The sequence below is a fragment of the Brachycentrus maculatus genome, unplaced genomic scaffold (genome assembly GCF_059751285.1).
Source record: "Brachycentrus maculatus isolate JH-2025_06_01 unplaced genomic scaffold, ASM5975128v1 h1tg000070l, whole genome shotgun sequence".
NCBI lineage: Eukaryota > Metazoa > Arthropoda > Insecta > Trichoptera > Brachycentridae > Brachycentrus > Brachycentrus maculatus.
This window is the reverse complement of record NW_028280824.1, coordinates 81,751-99,666: the sequence shown is the minus strand read 5'-3', so window position 1 is coordinate 99,666 and position 17,916 is coordinate 81,751. Positions and strand designations below refer to the sequence as shown.

General features: G+C 38.8%; 2 protein-coding genes across 3 annotated transcripts in view; one reads left to right on the top strand and one right to left on the bottom strand.

The window, feature by feature from the left end:
* Positions 1-568: 568 nt before the first annotated feature.
* LOC148311182 (nucleolar GTP-binding protein 1-like) lies at positions 569-11,489 on the top strand. The gene is made up of 11 exons (XM_088257021.1): positions 569-594; positions 1,123-1,258; positions 2,258-2,359; positions 2,975-3,067; positions 5,255-5,404; positions 6,042-6,205; positions 6,840-6,972; positions 7,951-8,122; positions 8,839-9,201; positions 10,402-10,598; positions 11,275-11,489. The coding sequence occupies exons 1-11, from the start codon at positions 569-571 to the stop codon at positions 11,428-11,430; spliced, it is 1,692 nt and encodes a 563-aa protein (XP_088113147.1). The 3' UTR covers positions 11,431-11,489.
* Positions 11,490-11,627: 138 nt separating this feature from the next.
* The window catches only part of LOC148311181 (uncharacterized), a 52,131-nt gene continuing 45,842 nt past the window's right edge, over positions 11,628-17,916 (bottom strand). For both annotated transcript variants that reach the window (XM_088257061.1, XM_088257062.1), the window contains one exon: positions 11,628-16,679. In XM_088257061.1, coding sequence (XP_088113187.1) covers positions 16,590-16,679 — 90 coding nt within the window. In that variant the 3' untranslated portion in view covers positions 11,628-16,589. The remainder of the gene's footprint in view (positions 16,680-17,916) is intronic.

Below are 17,916 nucleotides of genomic sequence, written 5' to 3'. Positions count from 1 at the left end.
CTGATCACCTTTCCTTCATGTGTAAATGATCAAGATAACACTGCGTTTATATGACGCAGTGCCCTATGCACCATTGGGGTGCCGGAAGGGATTATTATTATATTATGTACAAGGTTTATAGATCATTTAGTGGATTTTTATTTTTGATTTTGGGGGCAAATAAATATAAGTGATATTTTCACTGAAATATTTTATTCAATATTACCCTGGACTGGTACCTGAAGCGGAGGGCTGATCACCTTTCCTTCATGTGTAAATGATCAAGATAACACTGCGTTTATATGACGCAGTGCCCTATGCACCATTGGGGTGTGGATAAGGGTTTTAATAATAATAATAATAATTTTATATAATAAAATAAAACTGGACAGTTTTTCACAACATTTTTGGGCGTGTCCATATCCTTCATTGTGTAAAGTGTTCTTTGAATGTTTTTTGCAGATACTTGTGTCACATTTTATAAAATTTCAAAATAAAACTAGAACTGTTTTTAACCACATTTTATTGGTAATTTTTTCCAACCGGTTTCGACGAGAACCTTGTCATCACCAGGGATAAACATGGATAAATGGAGAAACCTAGATTTGTGAACAAGTAATTGGAACATGTGAATAATATTTGCTCTTTTACAGTTCCATATATGTAACTAAAATAATAAATAATAAAAATGAAATTGATATTTTATGGTGTTTCTCATGTGTATGATTATAATCCAGGATTCGGACCTCACATACTAATAAAGAGTTTCTGCTTAATATAAAAGCTTCTTTCCATCTCACCAATAGATGTCTCTAGTGAAGTTCTAGTGATTCAAGAACAATGTTTCAAAATTGGTTCATATATATGTAGAACATCCAAGAATTTGAGTAGTGTGGTTGTCAATAATGGATAGAATTGGTGAATGTTACACGTGTGTAATTAAGTGTCGTTAAGTGATCACTTAAACCAGCCTATGACGGTCGTCAGCCCCGTAAATGCCTAGACTTCCATATTCATCTTCATCTTTGATGAGATGTCAAAAAATAATATCCATTTATGTAGTTCAGATTTAATGAAGTGAATTTTTAATCTGCATTTTATTTTCAAATAATTTTAATTATTATATTGCTGATTGCGTTTTAGAGTGGCCAAGGATTATGTCCGCCTGCTGAAGTACGGAGACACCCTGTATCGCTGCAAGCAGTTGAAGCGAGCCGCGTTGGGCCGCATGGCCACCATCATGAAGAGGCAGGGTGCCAACCTCACCTACCTAGAACAGGTATGCATCAAGCGCGGTCCGTCCATACACGCTGTGGATGCTCCGCATCCCTTGCATTTTAGAGTAAAAAGATTTGTACTTCTATCCGTAAACAGCAATACTGCAATTTAAATATATCGGATATAGATAGGATTCAAAAAATTGTTAAAAATTGACTTTTATTTTACCAGGGACAAGATTCTAAATTGGGTAGTGCAAATATAAAAGGTTTAATTTTGAGATTATTATTTTTAATGAAAAGATTTTACGTTAAATATGTGAGAATACTAAAATTTTGTTGACTTACGTTTTTTCCCTGGGACGCTCGTCGCCGCGCGTTCCTGTGATCGATGATTATTACGCGTTGTTTTTTCGGTTTTTATTTAAAAAATGCTTCTAAAATTTCGAATTTTGTAAAACGTGTTTCGGGATCACGTCGGGGGGTCACCAATTGTGGTTTCTAGTTGAATACCACTTTAATTTATCAGAAGGGAAGCAAGATGAAAGCGGATTACTTTTAACACAAATTTATTCAGTTCTATCAAATTACAATCAAGAAAATACTTAAGAATAATCGCGTGATTCTAATATGAGAACAGTTGAAGTACGTGTCGATCTGAGGACGAGCGGCGACGAAGTGTGTCGGGCTCGCTTCCGTTCGTTGCGGGCTTCGTATAGGGTGCTCGCTATTTCACTCGATTTGAGTTGCCATAGTCAATGTGTGGGTTGCCACAATATTACGTAAAATTTTTAAATGCAATTCTACCAACTGTCTGCAGTTACAATAAACTACTAATTCTGTTATGTGTGAACATACTGAGTGAATGATCGCGCTCTAAACAGGCTTGGTCATTAAGGAAGGGCCTACCAACCTTAAGACAATTTTTTTTACCGATTCCTTTTCATCGGTTCATTTGAACTCAAATTCCCAAGTACTTTTTGTACGTAATGTATGTTGGAATGGTGATATAACCCCGGAGTTGCTTGGATCTATGTTAACAAGTTGATATTTTTGTATAGGTCCGTCAACATTTATCCAGGTTGCCGTCCATAGATCCGTATACCAGGAGCATCATCATCTGCGGCTTCCCCAATGTCGGAAAGTCCAGCTTCATCAACAAGGTAAACAAAATCACCAGCGCACCTAACTAACTAACCATCACGCCGCTTCTCCGCAGGGGCACCACTCTGTCTCCACGTTCATGCATCTCCTCATACATACCCGCCAATTGTTACCACTACTAACCTGACCACTTTCAAGTATTTGGCATACCTGATCATGCCATGTTTTTCTCGGTCTTCCTCCGTTCCTTTTTCCAATTACATTCGCCTCATAAATTTGTTTAACCGTTTTTTCCTCACTCATTCGTTCTACATGTCCAAACCATCTCAATACACCTTTCTTAATTTTATTGATAATGCTTATCTCAGCTTTGCATTCCTTCCTTATTTCACTATTCGAACATCTATCATACATCGTTTTGTCACACATTCTTCTGAGAGATTGCATTTCGACTGCATTTAGTCTACTTTCATCTTTCTTTTGCCAACTCCATGTTTCACTTCCATACGTTAGAGTTGGAACCAGGACTCCGTTGTGCACTGCCAGTTTAGCTTCCGCTGATAGGTTTTTATTTGCTATAACTGATTTCAGTGCACTATTCACTTTGTTCCCAGCATTCACTCTCCTTTCTATGTCTAATAATGTCTTACGATGGATAATATTATATTTTCCAGATCACGAGAGCCGATGTGGAAGTACAGCCGTACGCATTCACAACCAAGAGCCTGTACGTTGGTCACACTGATTACAAATACCTGAGATGGCAGGTACGGTAACATTATAAGTTTAAACAATATTTCGATTGACATATGGGAATATGGAAAGCGAATATGAATATTGAATATGAAATTTGAAAAGCGGATTTTTTCGGAGGTATTTCTCTCCCGTCATAAAATGACCAAAGCACTGTAGCTTTATTTTCTTTATGTTGTGAACTTAATCACGGGACACCATGAGGTGGATCATATATGTATAACTTTTGAGTTGTGTGGTTGTCAATCATGGGGTAGAATGGTCAATGTAACATGTGTGTAAAGTGATCACTTAAACACCCTATGACACGTCCTAAGTCTTGTAAATGGCCAGTAAATATTCTTCTTTATCTACGTTGAGATGTCAAAAAAAAAAAACTTTTATTGGCTAGTTACATGTTTTACCAACTGAACAAACCACGTTTTTAAAATGTCATTAGCACATTGTTGTCGGGTGGTTTTGTTCATGGACCCCGACCCTAGTTATACTCTGGCAGTCTGCCGCCCGACCCTCAGTATACTAATCACAAGTAGCCACAAGTACACCCAATTCCCATCTGTACAATGTTTGTAAGCGTCTCTCGCGCTCTACCTAAAGTAAGCAAATAGAATGCTCGCAAGCGTCTCCCGCTCTCTACCGACAGTATGGAAAAGGACCCTAATTATACTCTGGCAGTCTGCCGCCCGACCCTCAGTATACTAATCACAAGTAGCCGCAACACCCAATTCCCATCTGTACAATGTTTGCAGGCGTCTCTCGCGCTCTACCTAAAGTAAGCAAATAGAACGCTCGCAAGCGTCTCCCGCTCTCTACCGACAGTATGGAAAAGGACCCTAATTACACTCTGGCAGTCTGCCGCCCGACCCTCAGTATACTAATCACAAGTAGCCACAAGTACACCCAATTCCCATCTGTACAATGTTTGTAAGCGTCTCTCGCGCTCTACCTAAAGTAAGCAAATAGAACGCTCGCAAGCGTCTCCCGCTCTCTACCGACAGTATGGAAAAGGACCCTAATTACACTCTGGCAGTCTGCCGCCCGACCCTCAGTATACTAATCACAAGTAGCCGCAACACCCAATTCCCATCTGTACAATGTTTGCGGGCGTCTCTCGCGCTCTACCTAAAGTAAGTAAATAGAACGCTTGCGTCTCCCGTCGTCGGTAGAGACCGACAGTATGCCAAAGACGCTTTTCAGCGTTTCCCGCAATGTGTTATGTCTCACTCCTTGAGAGATTTTGGCAACACACAATTTCCATTATTCTCCGTTATTAACACATTAGTTACGGCAATGTTTTGATAAAACTGTATCTTGAGGCGGGCGACATTAGACAGCTGTCCGGAAATATAAAATATGTCAGTGAACTTCAAACTGTAGAGTTTTATCAATAAAACCAGATTTTTTCATCAACATTTTAAGTAATAGAAAAAAATACAACTTGTGGTTTTAAATGTTCTTAAATAAAAAAAAAGCATTTAATCATTTTTCTTGGTGTGGTATGTTTGGAAACATTTACCGACATGAAGCGGAATTTTGCATTGTTTGTTACGTTTTATTATAATACAAGAATGCTCTGAGGTTGAATTTGAAAACAATACAAAAACGGTTAAATGGTCTCTAACGTCTCAAAATAAAATCATTTTAGTCAACAAATCACAAAAGTAAAAAAATGTTAAAAACACTAATAAAATATTAGAAAATAACAACACAGTTTAACAACCGCCGAAAACTCAAAATCTGCGAATAAAAAATGATTTATGGGCTTTCCCCACACGCATTTATTGCTTTGTAAGTACCAACTGCCGACTTAAGTAAAGGACAATGATCTTTGTATTTTATTTCATTTTAGGACAAAGAAAAAAACGCACCGTCTGTATCCATTGTTTAAAGTTGATTTGTAACATTTCCTTCAAAACAGATTGCGACCATTAGCTATATTTTGAACCAGTAAATATCAGTATTATTTTTTATATTACAACGACATCTATCCACTACACAACAAAAGCAAAAAGGCCAAGAGATTAGAAGTTTATGACGTGTTTTTTGTATACTAAATTGAAGGTAGCCGAAATGCACAAAAGTGTGCACCCCGCCGCCACACAAGGTTTCTGAAACGCACAAATATGTGCACACCGTACACAATGTGTTAAGACAGCTCGTCTCGTTGTATTGGCGAGTGATTGAAGTCCTCTTCCTCGCAGGTTCTGGACACTCCCGGCATCCTGGACCATCCCCTGGAGGACAGGAACGTGATAGAGATGCAAGCCGTGACGGCGCTCGCCCATCTGAGAGCGTGCGCTCTGTACTTCATGGACATCAGCGAGCAGTGCGGACACAGTCTGGAGGAGCAGGTAATAGTCTACACCAGGGATGGCGAATCTTATTCGCAAGAAGGTCGAGAATTTGTTGTTTTTTTTTATAAATCCTTGTCGTGGGTCACATTAGGTTGAGTGATCAAATCTATAGTAAATAAAGGCTTACAAGTTTTATGGGACCTTTGGTCAGTTGCGTGCACAGATAATTAGGGTTGGCAGTAGAGGTAGGTAGACTGGTGCTGAGAGGCCACCAATGGCCCCTGAGCCCATATGCGGACTGACACTCGGCACTATCAAGCTTAGTTTAAAAAACTGGGCCATGCACAAGAGCCAAGAGATCTGGTCCAACAGCTCAGGGATGAAACACGCAAAGGAACTGATCACAGGGAAATTCACCACAGAAGCTCTAAAGCTTAGCAAAATACAAATAAGGATCCTAACCAGGACCTGGACACTGCAGACTGAGGAAACACATGACAAAATTGGACTGCATGACTCCCCAGTATGCAGATTTTGTATGGAGGATAACGAAACACCAATCCACATGCTCTAGTCAGTCCCCACATACTGTCCAAAATGTCATTAAATTGCTTGAATGGTGACACTCAGATGCGGGCAGGTTAGCTGTGAAACCGTTGGATGGGAATCTTACAATATTGACTCGACTTTCCAGATCAACCTGTTTGAGAGCATCAGGCCGCTGTTCAGCAACAAGCCCCTGGTGGTAGTCATCAACAAGGTGGACGTGCTCCGGGTGCAGGACCTGCCCGAGGGCAAGAAGCAGCTGCTGGAGGACTTCGAGGAGAGGCTGCGGGGCAAGGCCACCAGCGGAGACAGGTGAGGTCAACCCGCAATAGCACAATACTAGTTTATGTATTAAAGGTTAAAATCAGTGTTTGATTTAACATTTAATACTTAAATATTATGCCCCAACCAGAAACACGAGAAACCGTCAAATATTTTACTTATTATATATTAAAAAATAATATGAAAAATAACTCCCGTAATCAGAATTAATCCAGATTTGTGAACAATTCGCTCACTCCTTTCAACAACGTCATATATCAAAAACTTGATTTTTCATTAGATTGTTATTAAGGTTTAAAAATGTAATAAAATGTATTAAAAATAAATATCAAGCTACTTATTGAACTTTTTACTGTGCAACAGACCTTTTTAGGTAAAACCTGAATGTTTTTTCTCCGTTTGAAAAATATTTAGTATATTTAAAAAAATAATTAAATTACCTTTTCTTCAAATGCAAAAACAACGCTTTCTGCCCTGTAGCGGGTAAATAGAAAGTAAAAAATATGCCGCTTTTGCTGGGATATAGTACATTTTCTGGGCATTCCGAAAACATGCACAACTGAAAATTTACGATTTTTGATTTATGACGTTCTTGAAAGGAGTGAGCGATATGTTTTTATTTGATGGAACTGTTATATACCTGACTGGCGATGCTCGGTTCCAGTGAAGAGAGGCTGGTGGAGATCCCCCTGCTGCAGATGTCCACCATCTCCGGGGAGGGCGTCCAGGAAGTCAAGATCGAGGCCTGCGAGAGACTCCTAGGCTTCCGCGTCGACACCAAGATGAGAACCAAGAAGGTACAACTCCAATTCTCCTTCTTCATGAGACACTGACCTCCACTGCTGGATATAGACCTCTTTCCCTTGCGACCTTGAGGTAGTATTTTACAAAAATGGCGCCATATAAGTTATCCAAATTTATTATTATTATAATATTAATGTCGGTTGCTGCTTGCAGCCAGTTTCTACCCCCCACAGCGACTATGTCGTCAAACCACCTCTTTTGGGGTTCTCCTGACGCCTCTTTTATTCTCCCAAGGTCTCCGTCGTAGAATTCTTGGGGTCCATCTCATGGGGTCCTATCTTGCAAACAAGTCCAATTATGCCAACTTAAATTTTCAGATTTCTACCTGTCACTTTTGCCATAAAAAGGATATCGAATTTTTCCATATATGTTAGTAAGCTTATTACAGTAAAGTCTCGATATAACGGACCTCTGTTTACAATTCAATTTCATACTATTTCTGTGAGCCTAAGCGGCTCATTAGAAATAGGTATCAAATGGTAGTAGAGTTGGTTCGAACCGAGAAACCCGAATTTGAGAGTCCGCGACACTAACCATGGGATTACAACCCAACCTTAAATGTCCTGTAAATATTATACATTTTTTAAAAATTATTATTAGATTTTTTCCTGGCTCTATCCCAACTTATCATCTTTGTAGACTGTTGGGGTCAGCTCTTCCTCGTCCTCAGGTTATAGGTCCTTCTGTCATATACAACATCACCTAGGCCACGCCTTCGAATCATGTTACCTTTCTGCAGCACCCATGAATTTTTTAGTCTTCCTCTAGATGTATTTCGAGGAAGATCCATGGTGATCGCCTGGTTCACAATATGTTCAGGTTCTCTGCGTCCTATGTGCCCATACCATCTCAATGGCCTTTCCTCTGCCTTACTATTGATGTCAGTTACACCCAGTTTTTATTTTATTTTATTATTCGTTGAGTATTTGATTTTTTAAAATGTTTTTTTAAATAAATTTTCATGACTCCAGGTGGATGGCATATTGAACCGACTGCACGTGGCCGTGCCGGAGCCCCGCGACGGCAAGGAGCGGCTGCCCTGCATCCCCGCAGCGGCCATGCAGAAGAAGCTGAAGGCGGCCGCCAAGAAGCGCAAGCTGGAGAGGGAGATTGAGCTCGAAGAAGGAGACGACTATGTACTCGGTATGTCGCGTTTGAGATACGCACTTGGAATGTCGCAATTTAAGATTTGTACTTGAGATATCTACTTGGAATGTTGTGACATTCACTTTTTAGATATCTGCTTGGAATATTGTGACATTCGCTTTTGAAATTTTTTAATTGGAATGTTATTTGTCATGTGTACTTGAGTGTCATATTTGAGTCATTTGTGCGTGGAATATCACATCTGAGATATGTACTCTTAATATCACATCTGAGATATGTACTTGGAATACCACATCTGAGATATGTACTCTTAATATCACATCTGAGATATGTAGTGAAATCTCACATCTGAGATATGTACCTCGAATATCACATCCGAGATGCGTAGTTGAAATGTCACATCTGTGATATGTACTTGGAATATCACATCCGAGATGTGTAGTTGAAATGTCACATCTGAGATATGTACTTGGAATATCACATCCGAGATATGTAGTTGAAATGTCACATCTGAGATATGTACTCTTAATATCACATCTGAGATATGTAGTTGAAATGTCACATCTGAGATATGTACTCTTAATATCACATCTAAGATATGTAGTTGAAATCTCACATCTGAGATATGTACTCTTAATTTCACATCTGAGATATGTACTTGGAATATCACATCTGAGATATGTACTTCGGATATCACATCCGAGATATGTAGTTGAAATGTACATGGGATTAACGTTTGTCTCCGCCCGCAGATCTGCAGAAGAACTACGCGGAGATAGCGGAGGAGGAGCGTCACGACCCGATCCCCGAGTTCTGGGAGGGCCACAACGTGGCGGACTACATCGACCCGGAGATCTTCGCGCGCCTGGAGGAGCTGGAGCGCGACGAGGAGCTGCGCGAGGAGGCCGGCGCTTACGCCACGCCGCGCATCCAGCTGGACGAGACCATGCGCGAGGTGCGCGCGCTGGCGCTGCAGATCCGCAACAAGCGCGCCATCATGAAGGGCGAGGCCATGCTGGTCAAGCAGTCCACCAAGCCGGTCATTCCGAGGAACACGCTCGCCAAGGGCAAGGAGCGCTCGGTGGCGCGGCTCGTCGGCGAGATGGAGCAGCTGGGTGAGTGCGACTGCCGCTTGCATTATCATTATATTTACAACATTTTGAGTGTGTCCAAATACTTATTAATAATCTTAATAAATATTACAGGAGTTATTTTCTTTTTTTTTTTTTGACATTTCATCAAAGATGAAGAAGAATATGGAAGTCTTGTGTGTGTGATTATAATCCAGGATTTGGACCTCACACACTGATATAAGAGTTTCTGCTTGATAAAAAGCTTCTTTACATCTCACCAATAGATGTCTCTAGTGAAGTTCTAGTGATTCAAGAACAAGATTTCTAAATTGCTTCATATATATAGAACTTCCAAGAATTTGAGTAGTGTGGTTGTCAATAATGGGTAGAATTGGTGAATGTTACACGTGTGTAAAGTGATCACTAAAACCAGCCTATGACGGTCGTCAGCCCCGTAAATGCCCAGACTTCCATATTCTTCTTCATCTTTGGTGAGATGTCAAAAAATAAAATTATAGTTTTTTAAACCACTTCTGCGGTCAACCTCTTGGAAGAAAAAGGGTCAAAAAAGCTACCCTTTTTTTTCGCTATTATTTTTGGGATTTGGATGAGTGTTGGCATTGTACCTCGAATTGTCAGTAAAGTGAAAATTACGACACGTGTCACTCAACACGCAAGATGCGTTCTCTAGACTGGATTTGGGCAAATCACTATTAAAAGTTTTGTGTACGATGTGCCCGAACTGCATTTGAGCAAATCACTGTGTCAGCAAAATACCTACCTGAATTTCATTCGGGCAAATCACACAAGGGGTTAATTTTTCTCTTCATTGTCATGCAAAATCGCCATATCGCTCACTCCTTTCAAGAACGTCATAAATCAAAAAACTTGATTTTTTAGTAGAACGTTTTTAAAGTTTAAAAATATAAAACAATGTATTAAAAATAAATATCAAGCCCCTTATTGAACTTTTTACTGTGCAACAGATCTTTTAGGTAAGACCTGAAGGTTTTTTCTCCATTTGAAAAATATTTAGTATATTAAAAAAAATCATTAAACAATACATTTTCTTCAAAATGCAAAAATAACACTTTCTGCCCTGTAGCGGGATATAATACATTTTCTGGGCATTCTGAAAACATTCACAACTAAAAATTGACAATTTTTGATTTATGACGTTCTTGAAAGGAGTGAGCGATGTGTTTGCCATCCCCGGTGTATAACACATCTGTCCTTCCCCAGGTGTGGACATGTCGGAGACGGCCGGCACGCACTTCGCCATGACGCGGTCGCGCTCGCTGTCGCGCGGGCCGGCCGCCAAGCGCGCCCGCGCCGCGTCCTCCTCGGGCAAGGAGGCGCCGGACAAGCCGCGCTCGCTCAGCCGCGGGCGCGGCATGACCACCGTGCCCAGGGACCAGCAGGGAGTCAAGGACGTGGCGGTGAGTGGTGCCTTGTACTTGTGTATCTGTAAGGAATGTTGGCGACGCACCGGTGGCGACAACATCCCGCAACCGTGTGAATACCAATGGCAATCTAAACTCGTCTCTCTTAGAAACCTTCTTCTCTAGCCTTCTCCACTGACCTCTTCTGCATCCTTTTCCTCCGGCTGGTTGCTGCTTGCAGCCGGTTTCTACCCCCCACAGCGACTATGTCGTCAGACCATCTCTTTTGGGGTCTTCCGACGCCTCTTTTAAGCACCCTTGGCTACTGGAGGGTTCGTTCCCAACAGGGTCAAAATAAATATCAGTGATTTTTCAGTCTAATATTTATTTAATATGACCCTGGACTGGTACCTGAAGCGGAAGGCTGATCACCTTTCCTTCGTGTATTTAACGATCAAGATGACACTGTTTCCGTACGATGCAGTGCCCTATGCACCATTGAGTGCGGATAAGGGTTAGAAGGAAGATGTATGAGGAGATGCATGAATGTAGAAGAGCCAAAGAATGTTTGTAAAGACAGATTGCTGTGGCAGTGTATTCTCTCTGCCTACCCCTGCGGTGAGCGGCGTGATGGTTAGTTAGCTGGTTTGCTTGGACATGGGTTGTCGACTGCCATCAATAACAATGAACAGAAATTGTCATAAATTTTTTTCAAATTGTTTTGTTTTTCCAGATGAAGTCTCGCCTGCACCGAGTGTCCCAGAAGGCCATCAGCAAGAAGGTGAAGAAGCGCGGGCTCAAGGGAGAGGCCGACAGGTTCATTGGGACCAAGATGCCCAAGCATCTGTTCAGCGGCAAGAGAGGCGTCGGGAAGACGGACAGGAGATAAGCGCGAGCCATTCTCACCCTTGCGTGTCTTCTTATACAATAAACTATATTATAATATTATCTGGTCCTTTTATTATTGTTCCTGCATATTATATAGTAATGGTCAGCGCATTTGGCTACCGTTCTGGAGGTCCCGGGTTCGATTCCCAGGGGGGGAAATCAAATAAATATTGAATTATCGAAACACCATTTTGTGCTTTCTACAGGATGCTTCAAATACCATTTTGGACCACCTTTTGCTAATTTTTAAGTAAATTTAACCGTCCGCCTCCGTGGTGTAATGGTCAGCTGGTTTAGCTATCATGCTGGAGGTCCCGATTTCGATTCCCAGGGGGGGTGAAAATAAATATTAGTGATTTTACACTGTAATATTACCCTGGACTGGTTCCTGAAGCGCAAGATTTATCACCTTGCCTTCATGTAAGTAATGATCAAGAAAACACTGCGTCAATTCGATGCAGTGCCCTATGCACCATTGGGTGCGGATAAGGGTTATAAGTAAGTAAAGTATCAAATACTTTGTGAAATAAATTTTGTCGTAAAAAATAAATACAGAGGAAAAAATACATAGAAACATTTTGCAGTTTTTGAATTCTTTATTAAATAATTTATAAAAAAAAAAAACATTAAAAAATATTTTTTTTTAAATATGTAACAATAAATTCTTACCCTAAAATAAATAAATAAATTTATAATGCCAATAATATTGCGTGTTAGGTAGGTACTTCAAAAATTAAACAATAGACCATTGCACATTAAATTGGAAGCATGTTTTAAACATTTTACCAAATTAATCATAATAAAAAACCATTTTGAACTGATAAAATTATCTTCATTGTCTTCTTCCTCCTATTTTTTTATTATACATATTTGTATTCAATAAACCCAATTATAAATTAATAACAAACAGAAAATGAAGGCTTAATAAGTTATACAAAAAAAATGTTTTGTGAAGATGAGTTTTGTCCGCCTCCGCAGTGTAATGGTCAGCACGCCGGGCTACCGTTCTGGAGGTCCCGGGTTCGATTCTTACGGGTGGTGAAAATAAATATTAGTGATTTTTTCACTCCAATATTTATTTAATACTACCCTGGACTGGTACGTGAAGCGGAGGGCTGATCACCCTTCCTTCGTGTGTTTACCATCAAGATAACACTGCGTTTATATGATGCAGTGCTCTATGCACCATTGGGGTACAGACAAGGGTTTGAAGAACATGAATTAATAGGATGGAGTTGTCTAATTTTGTGAGATATGGAGTCAAAATATTGAGTTACTATGTCAATTGTGACAAAATGTGATTCGATACCCTATATCTGAATTTTGAAGATGATTCAATACCATTCTCTCAAAATATGTGCAGTGATTTTGTACGGTTTTTTAATGCTAACGGTGATTCAATATAACTGCTTCTGAATGCTAAGGGCGTTTCTCCACTACACGGGATTTCACCGTCCGGCAGTCCGGTTTTGATAAATGAAAACGACTACGACAGTTTAGCTTGATCAAATATACGCGCAACGTGTTCACGCACCGATCCGAAGAAAGATGGACAAAAGCACAAGCCAACTGATGTGCCGGACGGTAAAATTACACGGAATTCCGGGCAGTGAACAAGCGCCCTAATAGCAATTCAATATTACTGCTTCTGAATGCTAAAAGTAATCCAATATCACTGCTTTTTAATGCTTATAGTGATTCAATATCACTATTTCTGAATAAATACTAGTAGCAATTCAATACCCTTACTTCTGAGCGATAATAGTGATTCAATACCACTGTTTTGTAATGCTAACGGTGATTCAACACCACTATTTATGAATGCTAACAGTGATTCAAAACCACTGTTTCTAAATGCTGATGGTAATCCAATACCGCTGCTTCTAATCGCTAACAGAGATTCAACATCACTGTTTCTGAGTCCTGAGTGTATTGCTGTCATTCAATATCACTGTTTCTGAGTGCTGAGTATGTATTACTGTCATTCAACATCACTGCTTCTGAGTGCTGAATGCATTGCTGTCATTCAATATCACTGTTTCTGAGTGCTGAGTGTATTGCTGTCATTCAATATCACTGTTTCTGAGTCCTGAGTGTATTGCTGTCATTCAATATCACTGTTTCTGAGTGCTGAATGCATTGCTGTCATCCAATATCACTGCTTCTGAGTGTTGTGCTGTCATTCAATATCACTGTTCCTGAGTGCTGAGTGTATTACTGTCATTCAACATCACTGCTTCTGAGTGCTGAATGCATTGCTGTCATTTAATATCACTGTTTCTGAGTGCTGAGTGTATTACTGTCATTCAACATCACTGCTTCTGAGTGCTGAATGCATTGCTGTCATTTAATATCACTGTTTCTGAGTGCTGAGTGTATTACTGTCATTCAACATCACTGCTTCTGAGTGCTGAATGCATTGCTGTCATCCAATATCACTGCTTCTGAGTGCTGTGCTGTCATTCAACATCACTGCTTCTGAGTGCTGAATGCATTGCTGTCATCCAATATGCTTCTGAGTGCTGTGCTGTCATTCAATATCACTGTTCCTGAGTGCTGAGTACACTGTTATGATTCAATAACGCTGCCTTCAATTTGAATGCCCTTCATAAAATGTTAGAAGCATTGAATATTTTACTATAACTATTAAAATCTGAGCAAAATGGATTATTTCGACACCCAAATAAAGAAAAATAATTATAATGTGTACTGTTTAAAAACATGTAACATTTCAAAGTCGTTTAAAGCCCTAAGCTACCAAAAATTCTTTACTTACTAAACTAACATCAAAATAAATACATTAACTATTTACAAATTACTATATGCAACAAATCAATAAAAATTATGGCGATTTAAAAATATGCCTGCGTTTAGTAAAAATTCATACGAAAGGTTTTTAATCCTTCTGGTCCCATAGCATTCTATATTGTCTGATGTAAACATTAGGAGGATGATGTAAACATAAGGAGGTGATGTAACAAAAGATTAGGAGGGAGTTTCAACTGTGTATATATCTCCGCCTCCGTAGTGCAATGGTCAGCACGCTCGGCTACCGTACTGGAGGTCCCGGGTTCGATTCCCAGGGGGGGTCAAATAAATATAAGTGATTTTTTCACTGTAATATTTATTCAATATTACCCCTGGGCTGGTACCTGAAACGGAGGGCTGATCACCTTGCCTTCATGCAATAAACGATCAAGTTAACACTGCTTCACTACGATGCAGTGCCCTATGCACCAATCGATGCAGATAAGGGTTAAAAGAAAAAAAAAAAAGATTTATCCCCTATATATCGTGAATATAAATATATATCTCACAATCGGTTCTTCAGTTCTTTAGAAAAGTTTTGTGTGGCAACGAGGATAGCCCGGAACGACTGGTTGTGATCGGTAGCCTGGAGGGGAAGAGAGGGAGAGGAAGATCCCCACACGATGGACTGATGGAATTAAGGCAGCAGCAGGCACCTCGGTGGTTGGAGCGCTACGTGCAGCGCAGGCAAGGGATAACTGGAGAAGAGTCATTGCTTCCACAAGGGTCACGACCCTCATTAATGAGGAATAAGACGGAGAAGAGATATACCTTTAACATTAAACGGTCATTTTTTAAATATGTTTTCCGTAGAATGGTCAGTTAGACACTGAATGCCATAGGAACTAAGGGATTGTAAGTATGTTTAAAAAAATTACATTATTTATCTTTGAAAAAAAAAATATTGAACAGTACTGATTTGAAATTTTTTTATAAAGTTTTGTACTGACATTTCTTGGTGGAACTGCATTTTATATAATAAAATAACATCTTGTTGTTTTATTATATTTTTACTAAAGTTTAATTGTATCTCAGAACCAAAAGGTTACATGTATATTCAAAGGAAAATGACACTTAACCTTTGCGGGAGTACAAAAATTGATGTCCCCAGAGAAAGCTCTCAGGTGTGAGTTCTTTTTACGTGAAAAAAATTAGATAAGATAGAAATTATGTTAAAATAATTTTAAAAAAAACCTCTTTGAAATATTTTTCGATGATGACAAAATTACACACAAATATCCACAGATGTCATTGCTATACAAGTTATATCATACAAACTGACAGACGGACTTCGAAGTTCATTAACGTCGATACTCCTTTAAGGAAAATTCGCACCGACATTCATTTACGTCCATACTACCGGACGGGTACTAACCCGATATTAATCAATGAATGTCTGCTGTGAAAATGACACTTAATAACAAATGTATGTCTGCTAATTATGATTAAAACTTACTAATTTCGGCCATAGATGTCACTCTCAATCAAATATGTCAACGAAGTGGATTTTTTCAATGGAAGCATAAATACAACTTCCCGAAATATCAGTAATTATAATATTATCAATCATACTGTAAACAGCATTCATCAATCATACTGTAGACAGTTAGTCTACAGTTGACCTGATGATGGAATGATTATTCTGAAACCGGCAGTCGTAAAGTAGTGTTTTTAAGTGGCATTATACAAAGCGAACCATGACTGATAATAAGGAGAGTCTAATATGTATTACCATACCACAAATGCTTTAAATATACAATACAAAAATATTTTGGTGTTATCTAAAACTTGATATAATAGATTATTTGTATTTTTTTTGTATGTCTGCATATATCGCTCACTCCTTTCAAGAACGTCATAAATCAAAAAACTTGATTTTTCAGGAGAACGTTTTTAAAGATTAATAATATAATACAATGTATTAAAAATAAATATCAAGCCACTTACTCAACTTTTTACTGTGCAACAGATCTTTTTAGGTAAAACCTGAAGGTTTTTTCTCCATTTTAAAAATATTAAGTATATTTAAAAAAATAATTAAACAATACCTTTTCTTCAAAATGCAAAAACAACATTTTCTGCCCTGTAATGGGTCAATATCAAGTTGAAAATATGCCTTTTTTGCTGGGATATGGTACATTTTCTAGACATTCCGAAAACATGCCCAACTGAAAATTGTCGATTTTTGATTTATGACGTTCTTGAAAGGAGTGAGCGATATATTGATATCAATTCAGTACTGTCCAATATATATAAATAAATCTGATTGCATTCCACCCTAATAACAGAATTGGTTATATTCATGAATCCCGTGGTAGACCTCTCGGTAAAGGGGTCCCTCAGGGTGGAGGTCTAGTTCCTCAAGTTTCTTGCATTGTCTGACCATCCTCCGTACGCCGCTTCGTCTCCCGGGGGAGCGTCCGAGAAAACTTCACCATGGTCCTGGAAAACAATAGAAAATATTTAGTAAAAATATTCAGCACTAAAAATTAAATCGCTTGAATGAAAGGAGCCTGTTATTCTATTGGAATTTGCTAGCTTCAAAAGCAAAATTAATAAAACGTCAAAGACGCATAGTATTAGAATAGATCGTGAGTGAAATGGCAAAAAAATATATTGTGATTATACTGTCCGTAATGGTTAGTGTGTTGAGCTACCGTGCCAGAGGTCCCGGGTTCGATTCCCAGAGGGGGTGAAAATAAAAATTAGTGATTTTACACTCTAATATTTATTAAATATTACCCTGGACTGGTCCCTGAAGCGCAGGAGTAGTACCTTGCCTTCATATAAGAAACGATTGAGATGACACTGCGTCAATACTATGCAGTGCCCTATGCACCATTGGGTGCGGATAAGGGTCAGAAGAAGAAGATACTGAGAAAAAACATTAACTCTAAAATCCCCGTTTGAATAATCCCTGTTCTTTAAAGTGTTTAGCCGGAATAAAATACCCGCTGTTAAACTTAAAATTGAATTTACTTGTAAAACCACTAATATATGACATTTCAAACTACTTGGTGTATTTTGCCAGTTTATAAAATAAAACCTAGAGACGGTGAGCTTTATTTTTTATTTAAATTATTTGTACATAATTTCTATCTTCATAATGCAAAGATATTATTTAAAAAAATACATATTTAATGTAAAAAAAAAACCTTATATAATAACTTTGTTTTAAAATCACTATAAATATTCAATTATAACTTAATTATAATGTTTACCGGTTTCCAAGCTAACCGCTTCTTTATCAAGACTGATTAGTCTTGATAAAGAAGCGGTTAGCTTGGAAACCGGTGGACATTAAAATTAAGTTATAATTGAATATTTATTAAAAAAAAATATAAAAATAAAAAAACCCTTATCCGCACCCCAATGGTGCATAGGGCACTGCGTCATATAAACGCAGTTTTATCTCGATCGTTTACACATGAAGGAAAGGTGATCAGCCCTCCGCTTCAGGTACCAGTCCAGGGTAATATTGAATAATAATAATGACAATGAAAAAAATCACTTATATTTATTTTACCCCCCTTGGGAACCGAACCCGGGACCTCCAGAACGGTAGCCGAGCGTGCTGACCATTACGCTACGGAGGCGGAATATTTATAGTGATTTTAAAACAAAGTTACATTTTAATTATAAAAAGGAAAATCACAAAGTGCTTCAAATATAAATTATA

Excerpts from the sequence above, each read along its gene's own strand:
- LOC148311182 (XM_088257021.1), top strand. The coding sequence starts at position 569 with ATGGAGAAACCTAGATTTGTGAACAA. Across the intron at positions 1,259-2,257 it reads ACCTCACCTACCTAGAACAG|GTCCGTCAACATTTATCCAG; the intron begins GTATGCATCAAG and ends ATTTTTGTATAG. Across the intron at positions 9,202-10,401 it reads CGGCGAGATGGAGCAGCTGG|GTGTGGACATGTCGGAGACG; the intron begins GTGAGTGCGACT and ends GTCCTTCCCCAG.